This window comes from Lolium perenne, chromosome 7 (assembly GCF_019359855.2).
Source record: "Lolium perenne isolate Kyuss_39 chromosome 7, Kyuss_2.0, whole genome shotgun sequence".
NCBI lineage: Eukaryota > Viridiplantae > Streptophyta > Magnoliopsida > Poales > Poaceae > Lolium > Lolium perenne.
The window spans coordinates 169,734,718-169,755,017 of record NC_067250.2 but is presented as its reverse complement, the minus strand read 5'-3'; the positions used below and the strand labels follow the sequence as shown (position 1 = coordinate 169,755,017).

At 44.5% G+C, this 20,300-nt stretch overlaps 1 protein-coding gene across 1 annotated transcript; it reads right to left on the bottom strand.

Moving 5' to 3' along the window:
- Positions 1 to 8,533: 8,533 nt before the first annotated feature.
- Positions 8,534 to 12,480, bottom strand: LOC127301023 (transmembrane 9 superfamily member 9). Its single transcript, XM_051331229.2, has 7 exons — positions 12,276 to 12,480; positions 11,088 to 11,252; positions 10,892 to 11,001; positions 10,687 to 10,795; positions 10,478 to 10,590; positions 10,235 to 10,388; positions 8,534 to 10,074 (listed from the first exon to the last, which is right to left on the bottom strand). The coding sequence occupies exons 1-7, from the start codon at positions 12,387 to 12,389 to the stop codon at positions 8,917 to 8,919; spliced, it is 1,923 nt and encodes a 640-aa protein (XP_051187189.1). The 5' UTR covers positions 12,390 to 12,480; the 3' UTR covers positions 8,534 to 8,916.
- Positions 12,481 to 20,300: the final 7,820 nt, after the last annotated feature.

Here is a 20,300-nt window from a genome sequence, read left to right as displayed (position 1 = left end):
GCAGGCACACGTGGTTGCTATCTTGTGTTTGATCGACAGTTTCACCAACCACACCATCCATGGTCGCCTAGTTGGTATTTCTCTTCTCTCTTCAATTCCCTTCGGTAAAATTTCTGCTTACTTTTCTTCAAGGAGACAACTACCACCTGGAAAATCATCAACATTAGCTAGTAGGGAGTCAGAAGAATCTACTACTCAGTACCAACTCTGATCCATTCTACCTTGAAAAATAAAAGCAAAAAAGGTTTATGTAGAATTTCAGGGTTAACCAAAACTCCACATTTAAGAAACAACTTTTCCCATAAACCTTCCGTGCAAAGAGTACATGTAAAATTCCATTCATATTCCTTCGAATTCAACGGTGTTGGTATGAACAGAATACACTAATAGCATATCCGCGCTCAGTGTTTGGATGGCCTTATTTTTTCCCAATTCATACTTCATGCTAGTCCATAGATTCCACAAAGGCCATCATCATCCAGTGGGATTGTCCGGAAGTGAAAGCTTTGGCCTCCAACACCTTTCAGATTAGCCTTAATCTGCTGCCGCAGCAGTAGTTTACTATTGGCAAATGGTGTTCGTGATTATTGTGGTGACTTGTGCACTCAAAGTGCTTCCACAATGTGGTGTGGCAGTGTGGCACTGCCCTACCATCTTCCTGGCAACCCACATGACTTTCCAGCTCCTAGTGCTGTCCATTTCGGTTAGTTTATGGCCACCGTTTGGTTGGATTAGGCTGTGAAATGTCCCCGTTCTGCGTTAGACAATCTTTCAGTTGGTAAGGCAACAATCCTTTGTTATTGTTGGCCAATTATTTTAGTGGTTGCTCTGCCTGCCTAAGATATCACCAGCTCTTCAAGTTGACGTCTGCGTCTGCAAGATTTGTCTTTCTGGATTGTCTCAGCAGAGCTCTTAATGTATAGTGTTGCTAGTTAGTAAGAACATACTATTTTTGCAAGGAAAATTAGAAAGCATAAAGCAGTATGTTCAAGTTGTTTAATGATATGGACTGGTCATAGCATCGAGGGAGCGGTAACTCGACAAACAGGCCGGTCAAATACTGTAAAAAGACAAAAGTACCAAGAGCAAAAAAGAATAGACGGCCTTGTCTAGATGCATGATGGACGAGGTTGCCCTGGAAGGCTGTCAAAAGTGTGTTTCTTGTAGTCAATTTTATGTTCAACCATGAAAAGAAGGGAAAGCTTACATGGTCCATAATCTACCCAGCAGTGCAATGTTGAATGAGTATCAGATAACATGGTTAATTATGTTTCCACTTTTAGCAAGAAGTCGTTTTTTCCGATTTTTTCTTGGATTAATCCTATGTCACAATTTGGATCTCAACTTTGATCGAAAGTTGTGAATGCAAAATTAGGGGCTCTTTTTAGCACTGCAAAGTGCACCTTTTTATATGAAGACTTCTTTAACAGTGCAATTAGCTTCAAGATTAGGAGTGTAATTTCAAATCTGAACACAAGGCTAGATTCACTGCAGAGGACTTTACCTCTACCTATCCGCAACAACTCACTCCCCTTTGATAGTTTGATCCCACCTTTGTAGGTGTTCTACTGCAATGTTATTTGGGGGGCTTTGAAGAGAAAAAAAATAGAATTTTCTACTCCTGTCCAATCACAACATTTGTTTTAAAGAGTGCTATTGTATATCCATCCATTTCGATTATCGCTTCCTCTTACGGGCATCCATTTTCTGAAAACGGTATCCTTAATTATCCATGTCAATATGTCATCGATTTGACTTGACAAATATTATTTCTTCTCGGGTTGGAGCATTATCTAGATCCAGGTTGCTTCTTCTTAATTGCTGCTCTTCAGCCAATCATGTCATAGTCCCCCGCTTGAGTGGTGCCACTGGATAATTGCAGGTATGCCTGGATTTGGTATAGGACATTATGGGGCTATGCATAATTGATTATTGTTTGATTAATTGATTGGCTCAACTGATTTTTTTTATAAGGTAGGGTATACGAGGCGATTCCTCTTAGGGTTGTTGCTGTTTCATCCATGGTCTCCCGTGGGATGCTTGATTTATTGCAGTTGCAACAGCAAGGAACCATGTTATCGGGAAAAAAAAAGCTAAATACACCACTAGTCCTAATAGTTGTACTCTATGTGCAATTTAGTCTCAATAGTTGTAAAATGGGGTGAAGTAATCCCAAAAGTTGTCCCAATGTGCAACAGTAGTCCCAAATAATCCTAATGACAACATGTGGAAGCGCTGCCTCTTAGGGTTGTTGCTGTTTCATCCATGGTCTCCCTGGGATGCTTGCGTTGCAACAACAAGGAACCATGTTATCGAGAAAAAAAACACAGCAAGGAAGCATGGTCACAGTCGGTGCACCAACATGACCAGTCGATTCGTCCATTTGCAAAGCACAGATCAGGCCCGAGATTAAGAGAATCGTTCTGCCATTCTTTGCAAAATTGGACTTGCTCTTTTCTTTGGAGGTTTTGGCGGATTGTGGTGCCCTTTTGCTTCTGATTGGCATCTAGGCCATGTTTTGTTTGGTGGTGTTCATTGTAACGCGTGTAAGATCCTTTAGTCGTAGCCCTGTTTTGAGTGGTGGGTGTTTCGGCTTCTCTTAGGCTTGTAACTATCTTCGTTCTACCAATGCATTGAGGTGCATCCTTTTGCGCTTTCGCGGAAAAAAAGGCCATGCAATAGCAACACGAGAGTGATGGGTCCTTGCTCGAGCAGTGCAACATGAGTACCTACTATAGGTCATATTATTTATGTAACTCTCACGGTCTTCTCTCTTAATCTCTAGAGAAAGACCTAGGTACGTGGTGATCTATGCAAGCAAAATGTCTGCCATGATGAGGTGACTCTATTTTCGTAGACGATTCGAACTCTCGTCAACCATGCATAGCTCTCTAATTTTGTGTTTTCATTCGAAGTTCTAGAATATTGTTTTTGCCGAATTTGCTGCACATGGTCAGACTTTTCTAAATTCGTTTGGGAGAAGTAGCTTCTCCTTGCCATTTCACACAACTTTCATGTTAAAAGTTTTATGTTTCGAGGATCATAGACAAAAAAAATTGCTAAGTAGATGAATTGTGGTACTAAGGATGTCTCTCACAATTCTTCTTAACATTGTGCGAGTACGGTTTGTGGTGTCCTTTGCACATTAGCGAGGTGATTCTATCATCGCAAATGATTCCAGATTTCATCAACTGTAGCTCTTCAAATTTCATGTTTTGCTTCTAAAGTACTTTTAGTATTAGCTTGTTTTTGCCATTCCGCACAAATTTCATGTTGCAATCTATCTGTTCCAAGGATCATTGCTGAAGTGGTTATGAGTTCTTTAGGAACTAGATGAGCTTTGAGTCTATGCATCTCTATATTTCCAGGTATCCCTATCGCGGCACTTTCTTCATCGTCTTACCTTTGCACCAACACTTGATTGCACAAAAAAAATCTGGATTGATGAGGTTATTCAATTTTTTATTCCTGCTTTCGTCAATTGCACCTTTCCAATTCCATGTTTTAGGTCAAAGTTTAACAAGATTGATTTTACGAAATTCGTTGAACCGTCCACATTTTCAAACTTCCTTTGAGTCATACCTTCATCCCTTCATTCCGCACAACTCAAATGCTACAAGTTTTTTGTCTAAGGGGCTCATATCCTGAGCGGTTGTGAGGTACTACCTCCATCCCAAGGCTTAGAGCATCTCCAGCCGCGTCCCCCAAAGCGTCCCCCAAAGGGATTTGGGGCGCGCCGGACAAAAAAACCGTTCAAGCCGCGTCCCCCAAAGCCCATTTTTGTCCGGCGCGGCCCGATACGGTGTCCGGCGCCCCGAGCCCGTCCCCGTCCCACAGGGGACGCTCCGGGGATGCCGGACACACCGAAAAGCGAGGTGGGCTCCCACATGTCGGCGACTATTTGCATAAACCGTTGGTTCGCGCCTCTTTTCTCGTCGTTCCTTCCTTCCCGCGCCTCTTTTCTCGTCGCTCCTTCCTCCCACCCCACCGCCACCGCTGGATTTCCCGGCCATTTGGGCGTCTGATCTCTGCTGAGAGTCGGCACCGTTGTCGCGGCTGGGGCTCCCGCCGGTCGTGCCGCCGCCGCTTCGCCAGCGCGTCCCAGAACGCGCCGTCAAATCCGCCCCACCTCCGCGCACAGAAGGTGCTCGACGACTTTCCAGGTAGGCGCGATTGGCCGTTGTTTGTTGCGTCGTCTGCCTCGGCGCAATTTTAACCATTGATTTTGCTTTAGCCATAGACAGCGACAATGAGATGCTTGCCCTGCTGCTGGAGGACGAGCAAGCCTTCGACGACGACCTGCGGGAGCATTTGCAGATCATCGCATCCCTCCAGGACATGGTTGACGTTGAGGCGGAGAAGAGGAAGAGGCCGCGCCGCGGAGGATGAAGGCCGGGAAGAAGGAAGTCGAAGCCCCGGCAGAGGATGGAGGGGCATGCCATGCTGCACAACGACTACTTCGCCGATGATGCAACACATGCCGACAATTTTCGGCGCCGGTACAGGATGAGCAAGGGGCTGTTCATGAATATCCTCCACGGCATTCGAGAGTTCGACCCCTACTTCAAGCTCAAGCTCGACGCCGTAGGCGTTGTCGGGTTCTCGTCCATTCAGAAGTGCACCGCCGCCATGAGGATGCTTGCATACGGAGCACCTGCCGATACACAGGACGACTACCTTCGCTTGAGTGAGTCTACTGCCATTGAGTGCATGTACAAGTTTTGCCGAGCTGTGGTGGGAAAGTTTGGCAAATACTATTTGAGAGGGCCAACTGAGGAAGAGACTGCAAGGATCATGGCACAAAATGCTGCCAGAGGATTCCCTGGAATGCTTGGAAGCATCGATTGCATGCACTGGGCATGGAAGAACTGCCCGTTTGCTTGGAAAGGTATATACAAAGGGCGTCATGGATATTGCAGTGTGGTGCTTGAAGCTGTGGCAGATTATGACCTGTGGATTTGGCATTCTTTCTTTGGCATGGCGGGATCACACAATGACATCAACGTGTTGCAGCAGTCTCCGGTGTTCAGCAGACTAGTGGAAGGGCATGCTCTATCATGCAACTATGAGATCAATGGCCACGAATATACCAAAGGCTATTATCTAGTCGATGGTATATATCCAAAATGGGCCACTTTTGTCAAAACAATCTCGAATCCATCAGGTCTGGAGAATTCCCACTTTGCTATGCGACAGGAGGCTTGCAGGAAGGATGTCGAGCGGGCATTTGGTGTGCTTCAAGCACAATTTGCCATTGTCCGGTACCCTGCTCTAAGCTGGTCTCACGACCAAATGTGGAAGGTGATACAGGCTTGTGTGATCATGCACAACATGATCATCAAGGATGACCGCAAGAATCATGCTAGGTCACATGTTGGTCCCTATGAGTGTGAATGCCCTCTTGCGGAGGTTGATCATGAGTTGCCTGCAGATTTTGCTGATTTTCTCGCCATGCACGCAGAGATCCGTGACAGCAATGTTCATGAGCAACTTCAAGCTGATCTCGTTGAGCATTTGTGGAGGATCAAAGGAAATACCGTGGCACATTGATGTAGCATCTAGCCATATTTATTATATTTGTTTACTTGTTTTATTGTTTGTTGTAATTTAATTTGAAAACAATCCTCGCAAACATTTTTATTCATATGCTATATTTGATAAAAGGTTCTGTGTTAAAAAGAAGTATTTTAAATGTTTGGGGGCGGCATTTGGGGGACGCGGCTGGGGAGCGACGTCCCCCAAAGGCGGCACGAACAAAACACGTCCCCCAAATGCTCAATCCGGCGCGGTTTGGGGGACGCTTTGGGGGACGCGGCTGGAGATGCTCTTAAGCCTTATTTTTTTTTAGAAAGTCAAAGCAAGTAAAGGTTGACCAAATTTTTTTGAATAATTTATCAATAAATATGATATTTTATAGATAGCACATGAAAATATATTTTATCATCTATCTAATAATATCAATTTTGTATTTGACATGTTAATGATTTTTTATAAAAACTTAGTCAAACTTAACATAGTTTGACTTTCTGAAAAAAAATAGGTCTTAAGCCATGGGATGGAGGTAGTATTTACAAGTGTGGGGTCATCGACTAAAATATGAGGTAAGTTCGCCCTACTAGAAAGAGGTTAGCACAACCATCGTAAGGCAAAACAGAGTGTGCATTCCCTCTAAGACAATGCAAAGAGTGTTGTTATCCCTCTGATACGTGCACCCAGGCTCTTCAATATTGAAAAAAATGCTATTTGAAATCTCAAAAAAAAAGCATGTACATGTTATGTTGATACTTACTTGTGTAAGTTCTCACGGAAAAATACGATTGTATGTGGCCTACACTAAAATGATAAAATATTCAAATGACAGTATAATGATTGGTTGTGTACTGTTCATGGAAATAGGGAATTCCATTTTCACATTTATGTGTAGGTCACACATATCTTTTTTATGCCAAAATCTGCACAAATAAGTGTGAACATAGGATATACATGCTTGCATTTTTTTCAAAATTTTCTAAAACTTTGATATAGCATTTTTTTGTAATTTTTCATAATGAGGTGCACGTACACCTGAGTTCACACCGTCCGGGGTCCATGCCAAATGCCACACTAAAATAGCCATCAAGCATTCAAGCCTGTCCCAGTTGGGCCTTGTTGTGCTTGGGCCAGGTGCGCGTCTTGATGCAGGCAACTAGTCATCCCCTGACTTTCATTTTTCTCACGACGAACTTGACTCAGTTCTTTGTCTTCGTGGAGAGGCTGTTTGAAAGGGAGTTTCTAGTTGTCTCGTGTACAATAGCATGAGGAAATACTCGATAAGACAGAATATAATCTAGCTCGCTGATCCTCATGTTTGCATGGCTAGATATGAATTATTACATAGGCATTTTATTGTAAAACAACACTTGGTTTGTTGTTGATACACTTGAGCTTATATAATAGATGTGGATCCTTCTAGAAAAACAAGTGTGATGTTTTTTTTTTGTAATTTTCTGTTGCCATCATAATCTTGGTGGAACCGCAAGAGAACTTTTCCCCCGGATAAGAATATTCAAGAAGACAACAACAAATACGTTGTCAGAGAAAGTGAATGTTGTGTCCTCAAAGCAATGTTCTTCCATTCAGAGCCATTGAACAACTTGTAGAGGCGTGAAGAAGAATAACGAGGAAGCAAACACATGAAAACCCAAAGTAGAGCATAGCAGTCAGCAGTCCACCACTCTTGGATGGAGAAAGGAAGCTAAGGACTGCAAAGACCATGGTGACAAGCAACACTCTCTCCATCCTCTTATCTTGGCACTAACACTTCAGTTATTGATGAGGTTGTTCCATTTTTCTTCTAGCTTTCGTCAATTGTACCTTTCCAGTTTCGTGTTTTAGTTCAAAGTTTAACATGATCGATTTACGAAATTCAAGGAATAGGGTCTACATTACTTGGAGGGGGCATATATGCAGTTTCCGACAAATTTAGGGGTCAGTTCGCATATTATATAGTGTGCTTTCAGAAGAAGAAAAAAAAGTGCATGTGGTTGTGGTGTTGGTGGGAGGGGGGGGGGGGCATGGCCCCAGCCCACAACCCTGCCTCCGTCCCAGTCAGGAAACATATCCTAAGTTGCCATGAGTTATTGGCTAAGTGTGGACTCATTAGTCATAGACATAAGTAAGTTCATCATGCTAGGAAGTGGCGACCACAACCTCGAATAATGCGATGCTGGCAACCAAAACCATAGCGTGCATTCTCTCAGGCAATGCAAAGAGTGTTCTTCTCCCTGCTGCCATAAGAGTAAGGAGAGAAAAAAAACTAATAATCCAGACTGTCATGTTTGCTTTGACAAAAGTGGTAGTGTGAGGATGGTGTTTCGTTTTTGTTGATCAAACTTATGTTTGATGGCAGGTGTACTAGTACTCCCTACTTTTTTTTAGTTTGTAGTGTTTTTTCTTGCTGCATAATTCTGACAGTTTACATGATCTTACCTCGAGATTCTTCCAGTTTACTTAATCTTACCTCAAGATTCGTCTAGTTCATTTGGTTTCACCTCAAGATTCTTCCAGTTTACTTCTGTGTAAGCAGAAATGGAGAAGGGTATATGTCAACCGATGTCACTATTCACTTAGAAGTCGTTTGGAAGCCAGGCTTTCATTTCGTTTGTAGCATTTTGAAATGAATATTTCATTTATATTGTAATTCCAGAAATGGACACTTGTTTGGTTACCACAGGAATTGCAAATGACAACAGAATTCAATATTGAATTTGTAAATGGTTTCTATAAAGAAACGCAAATGACAGGTCTCAGCTTGGAATTGTGTTTACCCATGGCGTCATTTTGCTGGATTTCCAGCCCAATTCTATGGAGCCCACCTATGGAATTCCAAAATGGATTCCAGGCTTACTGCATTCATTCGAAACAATATGGAGCGCACAAATTACAGTTACATACATATATTTCCTAATCATTTCATCCAATAATCATTTTCATAGAGTACAACTTCAATTTTCATCATATAATCATTTTCATAGAGTACAACTTCAATCACGAAGAACTAGAACTAGTCAGAACATTTTACTGCAGTAACAATATCTTTAATACAAGACTTAATGTACGTGACAATTACATTACATGTGGCCTGAACATAAATGAGATTTATCCGTGTCCGTATACAATTCACTCTGCAACAAGCACTCAATAGGCATCCTCGTGATCCAAAGGCTAAAGAAAAGAAAAAAGGGATAAGAGAACAAAACTCACTGAGCTAGCTATGATACTTTAATCGTGGATAACATATCTTCATCTTAACAACCAGCTTTGACAACTCAGAACTGATGCCACATCAAGCTATACTTCGAAGACCTGTAGCATTCACTGTCTGAAGCATAGACCCTTCACCGTGGCAACGAAGAATTAGGCAGAAGAGTACCCTGTTTACTCGATCTTCACAGACGAGTAAATCAGCCTGGTGAACATGAAGCATGCATAGAATCCTATTGTACCCGTCAAGGCAAAGAATGAATATGAGGCTATAAGCATGTAGCCGAAGTAAAGGACAGCTGACACAAACTTTGTGATCTCCAGCTTTGTGAAGAAGTAGAAGGTGGCATACAGGAAGAGGTACAGGGCAGAAGACCCCGATGTCAAGTATGACCTCCACCACCACAGGTAATCCTCACTGCATAGCTGGAAGTAGCAGAGCACAATTGAGATCTCAGCGCATGTGACGATAAGGATCAGGAAGACAAGGAAGAGGAACCCAAAGATGTAGTAGAATTGATGCAGCCAGATAGAGGTCAGGATAAAGAAGAGCTCAATGAACACAGCTCCAAATGGAAGGATCCCTCCAATTAGAATAGAGAATATTGGGTTCATGTACCAGGCCTGCTCAGGTACCTGCCTCGGTATCTTGTTCGTCTTCACAGGGTCTTCAATGGCAGGTTTCTTGAAACCAAGGAAACTCCCAACAAAAACTAAAGGCACTGAGATACCGAACCAAAGGAGGACAAGGGCGAACATTGTGCTGAATGGAACTGCGCCAGAGGACTTCTGACCCCAGATAAGAATATTCAAGAAGAAGAAAATAGCGAACACGCTGCCAGGGAAAGTGAATGCTGTCCTCAAAGCAATGTTCTTCCATTCTGAGCCCTTAAACAACTTGTAGAGGCGTGAAGAAGAGTAGCCAGCAAGCAAACCCATGAAAACCCAAAGCAAGAGCATAGCTGTCATCAGTCCGCCCCTGTTGGATGGAGAAAGGAAGCCAAGGACTGCAAAGACCATGGTGACAAGCATCATGCCAAAAAATTGGACACCTGTTCCAACATAAACACAGAGCCAGTCTGAGTGTGCCGGAGGCCTGAAAACATCACCATGAACAAGCTTCCATCCTGTTTCTTCTTGGGCTTCCTCCTGGGTCTCTAGCTGGTTGTACTTGGAGATATCCCGGTAGAGGGTTCGAAGCATGATCATTGCAACCATTCCCGAAAGGAAGAGAACGATCATGAGAGAATTCACAATGGAGAACCAGTGGATTTGATCATCTGTCATCAGCAGATAACTGTCCCAGCGAGATGCCCACTTGATATCACTCTCCTGCAAGTTGATAGAATAGTTAAAGAATGAACAATTATGAACACATTTCAAGTAAAAAAACACATTGAATAACATCCAAGCTCCACACGGTACACACTACACAAGTACCAATCACATCAATAGAGTTGAAACATATATAGGTTTGCATGTTAATTCTGACCTTGAAATCCACGTCGTATGTAAATACAATGTCTTTGCCAGCTTCAACCTCTTGAGGAGAATCAGATGATGTAATTATACGTTTTGCATGAGGATCACAAGTGGTCAGACGGGTCTTCTTGTCGTTCCACTGTCCTTCGTATTCATGCTTAACACTGCAGCATATGCCATTGTTTCATTTCAAATCTAACAAGAAGGATGTGAACTTGCAAATACATAAAATCACCAAAAAGCTCAAATGTACCTGTAGGGTTTTACTTCAAAGGCCACTATTCTAGAAACATCTCTTAGCTCATCCCTGTGATATTTCACCGTAAACGACAAATGATTGTGGATGAAATACTTTTCATCCTTACTCTGTCAAACAAACGGAAAAAAGAGGAGAATGCACGGCATGAGAACTTTGCATTTAGACGACATTTGACCAGTGCGGTACATCATAGTTAGACTTACCCCTGAGTATTGTCCTTTGGCTCCAACATGGAACCCATGTTGATAGAAATAAGCACCTTCCTGGTCCACTCTTTGAATGGGAACGACTAGAGGCAGGTTGTCAAGAATCCTGTTGGATGTAGGGGATTTATGTTAAGACCAATTGATATAGGAGAAGAATAAATTCTTAGATGATCCAGAAACAAAAAAAAAATTACTAACATACATGTTCACGCGGTACTCATCTTCAATCTTTTCCTTGAGAACCTTTGCTTCCTTGTCCCCAACTGAAATCTTGCAGACTATCTGACACATCTGAGGCTCCCTCATTTCAAACTGGAAAACATATGCGCAAAGAAGTGAACTAAGGCCAGCTGTGCAATGCACTGACGAAAGCAAACAATGGACGGAGAAAAACAAACCACGTATGCGGAGTTCTCAATGCGATCGCCGCGAAGAACTTCGCCCAGATTTTCAGCGCTGTCGACGATAGTGTCTGGCTTGCAGAACGGGAGAGAATAGAATGAGTAGGGAAGCTGTGTCTTGATCGAAGTCAGTTTGTTGACTTTCACGGGAAGAAGGTCTTTCTGCAAACGCAGAGTAGAAATATTTCGGTTAGCAGGTGCGTAAGGACAAAGTGGGTCGCTGTTAACTGAACTGTAGGAAAATTTATTGGTGAGCATGGCATATGACCTAACACTTGCAAGCAAAAATGAAACAACTTGTCAGTTAACAGAAGAATTCTTTGTGCATATAGAAAACGATAGGTTCGATATGACTTTAGACTAAGATTTAAACAAACATTTTATTTAAGTTGACAACCAACAAATTATGTTAACACGGTTGAGAAGGGAAAGGTCACGTCCTAGCAAACTCGTAATAGATTTTTTTTATTATTTCCGCCTGAGATTTACAGCTTATGAAGGACCAAATCTGCACCCCAAAAAGTATCAAGTCCTCGAAAGTCAGTTAGAGAACTATATATCATGATGTCATCGGACAAGTATTGACGATCAGAAATCAAGTTTTAGCGCCACATCATCGTGAGCCCACATGCCGACACTCTGCAGTCCGTCTCTACGCATTGACTTACTAAATCTCGGCAGTCACCCTAAAAAAAACCTAAATCTCGTCAGCCCAAGGCATGGTCATTCCTCATATAACGCAGGAGCCAGTCATGACACAAGTATCGAAGATCACAAATCATGTTTTAGCGCCACATTACCGTGAGCCCACAGGTCGACACTCTGCAGTTCACGTCTCCACGCATTGACTAGTAAATCTCGTCGGTACGCTCATTGGTCATACTATAACGCAGGAGCCGGCGCGCGCGGGCCAATAGATTTTTCCCACGCAACGCAAGAGCGTGATCCTGCGTCTGGTTTCTCGAACCATACTGCCTCGCGCAACCAACCTACATTGCGGGAGGCGATATCCTAATCCAGCGGCGTGGCGCCACCGCTAGCCAGATCTCGGGGAAACCCGGCCGCGCGAGGCCAGATCTGGGCACGCTGCCCCCAGATCCGGGCAGACGACGATCTCGCGTGGCACAACGCGGGGGAGGGGAGAGATCCACACGAGTATGGGAGGAAATGGGGGCGCCGCAATACCTTGTCGAAGTCGTTGGGCGCGACGCCGGGGAGGTAGAAGGCGGCGGCCGGGGCCACGAGGAGGCAGAGCGCGGCGAGGGCGACGGCCGCCGCGGCCGGCGGCGAGATCGCCATGGGGGCACTGGGGCGCGGAGGAGATCGCCAACGGGGGAGGAGGAGGAGTGACGAGACGAGAAGGAGATGGAGATGGCGCTTTTCCGTTTGCGAGGAGGTGGTGTTTTAATGGAGGCGGGCAGGCACGCACGCAGCGAAGGAAAGCAGTCGCTGCGCGTGAATCCCAGTAGATTTCAGTGACAGGTGGGTCCGGGCGCTGGTTGGACCCACATGTCATTGCGACATTAGTTCGTATGACCCGTTGCAGATGCGTATTTTACGGGTACACGCCCTCGTAAAAATAACTGTGTAGGGAATCGTACAGAAGGAATCGTGCACTGACGTGTGGATTCAAAAGGTAGACGGTCCCACATGGCAGAGAGAAGCTCCGTTCGGACTGGACGGGAACTTGTCAACTACGTCTACGTGGGCGGCTTTGCTTGCGTTCGTGCCAAACAGGTTCGGGGAGGTGGGGCCCGAGCTACCGATTGAGTCCAGCGTGGGCCCGCTACGTCAGTGACTGCTGCTACGTTTCGTTAGGTAGGCTTCCACAAAAGAAAAAAGGCGCTGTTGTGGTGGCGGGAGAGGACTGCGATGTGCTTGGTTGGACTTGGACCCATCAGTCGGCGACATGGCATTCGAGCAGATCTGTGTCCGGACGAAAATACAGGAGTGCTTGTTTCAGAGGATCTGTCGGTGCCGATTGGTGATGCTCCACTTTGGGACGGGGCCGTTCAATTCTACCGCTTGATGACAGGTGGGGCAAGCTCCGTGACTACCACACTCGAGGGCTATGAAACAACTTGAATCATGCATGTGCTTTTCTTAGCGCTCCGATGCTCTGACTTCGGTTCTGGAGTACTAAAATTGATTAATTCATGGTACTACTGCAGCTGCAGAGCACAGGGTTCAGAACTGGAAGCACCGCTGGGGCAGGAAGCACCAGGAGGCACACATTTTCATACGTACTTGTTGCAATTCTATTTAGTTTCCCACACATTTCGATATGAGTTCTGTCCCAGTAAGACTTTCTAAGCTCCGGCCGGCTAAGTTTACACAAAATGATACTCCTACAAGCATCAACATGCCAAATCCATGAATCTATTTACACATCAAATTTTTGGTATCGTAACGTCGACATGTTTAGGTACACGTTTGCATGGGCGGAGCTACATATAGCCAGCCTGGTGCACGTGCACCAGGGTCGAAAATATTGCTAGTTAGCGATTAGTAGTATATATGTAGCTGTACACCAGGGTATACGAGCGGTGGTGCACCAGGGCCAGCAAATATTTCCACTTTCCAGTTTTCACGTGCGGGCTATTTGGCCTTTTAGGCATGAGGGCATGCATCAAGGCCTGATAGCTCATCTAATTAGTACTCCCTCCATCCTAAAATGTAAGGCGTCTAAGAATTAGTGAAAAGTCAATGTTTTTAAAGTCTGACTAAGTTTATAAAAAAATATGAACATTTACAATACTAAATCAGTATCAATAGATTCATCATAAAATATTTTTTAAATATGTCAATTCAATATTGTAGATGTAAATATTTTTTCCAAAATTAGTAAGGTTTGACTTTTGACCAGTCCTTAGACGCCTTATATTTTGGGACGGAGGGAGTAATTACTAACTACCAACTACAAGACGTACGGGAGGCCTAGTGCTAATGCGTGGGGCAAAAGCAACATGCGCGCGGTCAGCTAGCCAAGCAATAGCTATAGGCGAAAACGATACCTCTCCCTGGCTCGTGTTACGTGTTTATATATGGGTAGAAACAGCCTCTACCAAGGCGTACATCATACGAGTATAATACGGAATACATGTTGTCTAACAGCCCCCTTAATCTAAACTTCTATGAAGATTTAGATTACGTCTAAAATCCTGTAGGCGTACAACAGCAAGAGCTTTTGTAAACCCATCTGCTACTTGATCTTTATTTGATATGAACTTGATGTCAAGCTGTCTCCTCGCCACTCGTTCACGAACAAAATGAAAGTCTATTTCAATATGATTTGCAGACAAAAACGTAGCACCTAAGTTGTCACACCACAAGCAAGGCATTTCTATCAGTCGTACACCAAGCTCACGGAGGAGGGACTCAACCCAAATGAGCTCAGTTGTAGCATTGGCTAGAGCCTTGTATTCTGCTTCGGTACTTGATCTAGATACTATTGGTTGTTTTCGAGAACTCCATGAAACCAGATTTGGTCCAATGAAAATGGCAAAACCTCCAGTGGATCTTCTATCATCTAAATCTCCTGCCCAGTCTGCATCTGTAAAAGCACTCAATAACATAAAACGTGATCTCTGAAATGTAATACCAAAATGGGCAGTGTTGGACACAGAGCGAAGAATCATCTTAACCGTAGTCCAATAAGATGTCATAGGAGTATGTAGATAGTGACACACTTTGTTGACGGAAAAAGATATATCAGGACGAGCAATGTGAGACTGATATATCTCTCTTTATATATCACAAGTCTACCATTATGATCTATGTTCTGGTATATGTTGATGATATTATTGTGACCAGTTCCTCTGATGCAGCCATAGATATCCTTCTCAAGGAACTCAATGTTCATTTTTCCATAAAGGATCTTGGTGAGCTGCACTTCTTCCTTGGTATTGAAGTGACACGTTCTTCACATGGACTGGTTCTCACACAACACAAATATGCTACTGATCTTCTTGAAAAAGTTGGTATGGAAGACTGCAAGGCCTCGCCTACCCCCCTCTCTTCCACGGATAAGCTATCTCTCACTGAGGGGGAACCACTGGGCACTGAAGATAGCACAAAATAGCGCAGCATTGTGGGCGCTCTTCAGTATTTGAGGGAATAAAACCAAGATCATGAAGCTTGGAACTCAGCCTTGAGAACCAAGCACGAGGGGCCTGCTTCAGACCTTATAATGCTTTATCAAGCCTGCATATGTAATTTGGATCATCGGGATTTTCAAAACCAGGGGGTTGTCGCATGTAAACTTCCTCTTCCAGAACACCATGTAAGAACGCATTCTTGACATCTAGATGCCGAAGACTCCAGCCTCTGGAAACAGAAAGAGCCAGAACGGTGCGAATGGTAGCTATTTTAACAACAAGGCTGAAGGTATTTTCATAATCAATACCAAACCTTTGCTTGAATCCTTTTGCAACAAGACGAGCCTTATACCTGTCAATAGTGCCATCAGAATTTATTTTGATGCGATATACCCATTTGCAGTCAATCAAGTTTTTGTGTTTAGCAGGAGGAACAAGGTGCCATGTATTATTATTCAGAAGAGCATTGTATCCGTCCTCCATTGCCACATGCCACTGAGGATGTGAAAGAGCTTCAGATAAATGTTGAGGTTCTCCTGCAGATGTGAGTAATCCGTAGCGCACTTTACCATCCTTATAAATTTTGGGCTCACGGATACCTTGTTGTAGGCGTGTACGCATACCAGGCGCAGATGAAGCCACAGGCGGTGAAGCTGCAGAAGATCCCGCAGGGCTGCCGATGTAGCAGTAGGTGCGGGCGGGGCAGGCGTTGGTTGGCGCAACGCGTCATCGCCTGTCGGGGGCGTGGTCGCTGGAGGGGAGGCAGGGGCACGTGCCTCCTGCGATGGCTCGGCGTTGAGCGGAAGAGGCGACGCGGGAGCGGAGCTGGCGATGGCATGTGGCGGCAGCGGACAGGGCGCGGCGTCGCTGTCTGAGGCTGGCGGCCAATCATTGGCAGGGCCAGAAGAATCTGGCAGCGGCCGATCCAAAGAGGATGGCGAATCCATCTGGGATCGCGCGCCAACGTTGCACCGTGGCGGTGTAGGCGGGGCAGGTTCTTGTTCTTGCTCTTCCGGATCCATTTCTTGCTCATTTTTAGCGAAATTTTCATCAGACTGGTCAGAATCAGAAGCACTATCATCTGGAACCGCATCTTCCTGATGTACCCGATCATGGTTAGCAACAACAGGCACAATAGGCAAAGGCATGTAGTCATGAGTTTGTGCATCCCCAATAGTGGAAATAGATGAAGGTGCATCGGTGGGAAGTAAAAGAATGTCATTGCGAAGGCGACGACCAGCATTATGATGGAGTTCAGCAAAGGGAAAACTTGCTCATCAAACACAACATCACGAGAAACATAGACGCTGCCAGTCTTAACATCTAGACATTTTACACCTTTGTGAAGAGGGCTATACCCAAGAAAAACACAACGTGTAGATCGAAAAGCAAGTTTGAGTTTGTTATATGGCCTAAGATTTGGCCAACAAGCACAGCCAAAAACACGAAGAGATTCGTAGTTGGGTTTGGTATTCATGAGACACTCAACTGGTGTCTCAAAGTTAATGACTTTGCTAGGGAGAAGGTTTATCAAGAAGGTGGCTGTGAGAAAGGCTTCATCCCAAAATTTTAGTGGCATGGAGGCATTGGCTAAAAGAGACAAACCAACTTCAACTATATGGCGATGTTTGCGTTCACCAGAACCATTTTGTTGATGAGCATGTGGACATGAGACATGATGAACTATGCCAACTTTTTGGAAGAAACTGTTGAGTTTTTCATATTCACCACCCCAATCAGTTTGCATAGTTTTAATTTTCCTTTCAAACTTTCGTTCAACATACTGCTGAAAGTTGAGAAAAACTTGATACACTTCAGAACGTTTATTAAGCAAGTAAATCCAGGTGAACTTGCTAAAATCATCAATGAAACTGACATAATACTCATGTTTACCATCAGAAGCAGGTGTTGGGCCCCATACATCAGAAAACACTTGTTCAAGAGGAACTGTAGAGACACTAGTAGATACAGGGTATGGCAACTGGTGACTCTTAGCTAACTGACAAGCATCACAGACATAGGGATTTATTTCTGGTGAATAAGAGAGTTCATTGTTCCTAATTATTTGATGCACCACACAGGAGGATGGATGGCCTAGACGACGATGCCATGTGGATGAAGATGGCTTTATTGTGATGAAAGCTTCCTTGCGCCCCCACTATAAACTGGAAGTAGAGGGTAAAGACCACCGAGACATGGACCCTTAAACAGAACCTCCCTTGTGGCCTGGTCCTTAATCAAAAACAAAAAAGGATGAAACTCAATGAAAACGCCATTGTCAAGTGTAAGTTTATGAATTGAAAGCAAGTTTTTAGAGGCACTAGGTACATGTAAGATGTTGTTTAGGTGTAAAGAACTATATGGGGTATGCAAAACTGAATGAACAACATGGGAGATTTGAAAGGACACGGATGTCGCCTAGAGGGGGGGTGAATAGGCGATTAAAACTTTTACGATATGGGCTTAACAAATGCGGAATAAAACTAGCGTTTACTTTGTCAAGCCCAAAGCCTATATACTATGGTTCACCTATGTGCACCAACAACTTATTCTAAGCAATGGTTCACCTATGTGCACCAACAACTTATGCTAAGAAATACAAGCAACTTATGTGATAGCAAGATATATATATATATATAACTTCAAGCACGATGGCTATCACAAGGTAAAGTGCATAAGTAAAGAGCTCGGGTATAGAGATAACCGAGGCACGCGGGAGACGAAGATTTATCCCGAAGTTCACACTCTTGCGAGTGCTAATCTCCGTTGGAGAGGTGCGGTGGCTTAGTGCTCCTGTACGCCACAAGAGGCTCACCTTGAGGTGTGGTTGCTCGATGCACACCAACGCCACAAAGGCCTCACCCCAAGATGCGGTACTCACACCACACACCGAACGCCACGAAGGCGCCTCACCTTATTCTCCGGTGACCCTTGCCACAAAGGCCTAGGTCATGGTTCCACTAAGGGATTTCCTTCGAGGCGGAAACCGGGCCTTACACAAAGATTGGGGCACACATCCACAACTTAATTGGAGGCTCCCAACAAATCGCCACAAAGGCCTAGAATCCAACTAGGGTTCCAAGAACCCAAGAGTAACAACCTTCTTGCTTTCACCACCACGAATCACCGTGGAGAACTCAAACCTATGCACCAAATGCAATGGCAAGAACACCACAAAGATGCTCAAGTCCTTCTCTCTCAAATTCCAACAAAGCTACAAAAGCTATTGGGGGAATAAGAGAGGAAGAACAAATAAGAGGAGGAACACCAAATTTCTCCAAGATCTAGATCTAGTGGATTCCACTCACAAAGAGAGGGATTTGATTGGTCCAGATGTAGATCTAGATCTCCTCTCTCTTTTCCCTCAAATGGGAGCAAGAATCATGGAGGAATTGAGAGATAGAGCAAGCTTCTCTAGTTGAACAATGGAGGAGAGAGAGAGTGAGAGAAGCACCAGCCCAAGGAGGAAGAAGGGGGGTATTTATACCCCCCACCAAATCCCCCCCCCCCAAAAAAAAGTCCGGCCCTGGGGAAATTCCGGTCAAAAGTCCGGCCAAATATCCGGCCTCATGCCAGGGAATTACTGAGCCGCATCGCCTCGAGTCCTTAGCCAAATTTCAGGGGCCGGATATTTGGAAAATATTCGGCCCGGAAAATCCGCCCTAGCAAACTTGTAAAATCAATATCTCAAGATTGGTAGCTCCAAATGGAGTGAAACCAATTTTGTTGAAAATATGGAAACTAGTGGGGGGTGATTTTCTATTATATTTAGAGGTGCAACACCTCAACATGAGAAACCGAGAAAATAACCAAACTCGAAAACGCAACAAGTGATCTATGCGAAATCAGTTTTCGATGAACTTGTTATCACCAGATTTTAACCAAGTCAGGAGGTGGGCCGTGATTGAGATGGGCTTGGAGAATATACACGGGAAATATTCATGAATCGGCCTCGTGCAAGAGTTTGGGCTAGATTGCCCGTGTATCTGTAAATTATAGTAGGTTATGTGTCGGTTAGAATTAAAAGATAGAGTTTAGCTCGTACACGGTTGGGATTATTCCCAAGTTAGAGAGTCTACGGACTATAAATATGTATCTAGGGTTATTGAGGAAAGGAGGACGATCACGTTCACAACAAACCAATCTAGGCGCATCGCCACCCCTTGTTTCGAGGGTTTTCTTCCGGGTAAGCGCTATGCTGCCTAGATCGCATCTTGCGATCTAGGCAGTATCTTGTTTATTCGTTGTTCATGTGTTGCTCGTACTGAAGCCTTTTTGATGGCGAGCAACACCGTTATCATAGATATGTTAGGGTTAGCATCGGTACTTTCTTGATGTATTTGCTTAGTCATGCTACCCCTGGATATCTAGCTGCCCTTACACCCGTCATAGGTGTAAGGGCAGCACCTTGCTTAGTCTTTATTTAGTAGATTCGATCTGTTACGGTTGTTCCTTGTTCTTCAAGGATTAGTTTAATATCCATATGGTTAGGCCTTGCAAACGAGTTGAATGATCCAGTAGTGCGTAAGGTACGGTTTATTGATCCTAGAAGGGATGTTCCGAGGATCAACTCCATGTTGGTTTTTAGGCCTTTTCTAGGGTTGGTTTTCTGTTATCTTTCGCGTCTGCCAGGCTCAATTACGTGTAAGACGTTCCGGTTATGTGGTGAAAACCCTAAATCGTCATAGATCGTTTTAGCTTAGTATTGATCAAGCAGGACCACCATGTTATCGTAGATCCAATACGAATCATGGGTGGATCGGCTCCGTGAGCCGATTCACAGGATAACCTGAGAGCCGATAGGCTCGTATTTAATGTTTACGTGTATGCCATGCAGGAAACTAGTCGAAGCAATCCATCACCTTCCTGACCAGGTATAGGTCAGGTGGCACGCCCTTGCACCAGCATCGGACGTGCGTGTCGGAGCATTACGGGCCGTCGCCCGAGGGACCAGGGCCCACCAGCAGTCCTGGGAGCCTCCCGGCTCTACGTGTTGCCCGTCGCTGCTCGCTGGTGGGTTTTGGCAGGCAACACATTCTGGCACGCCCGGTGGGACACTCAACTACATCAACATCTGCATCAACATCTGCATCAGAGATGGCGGAAGACCCAG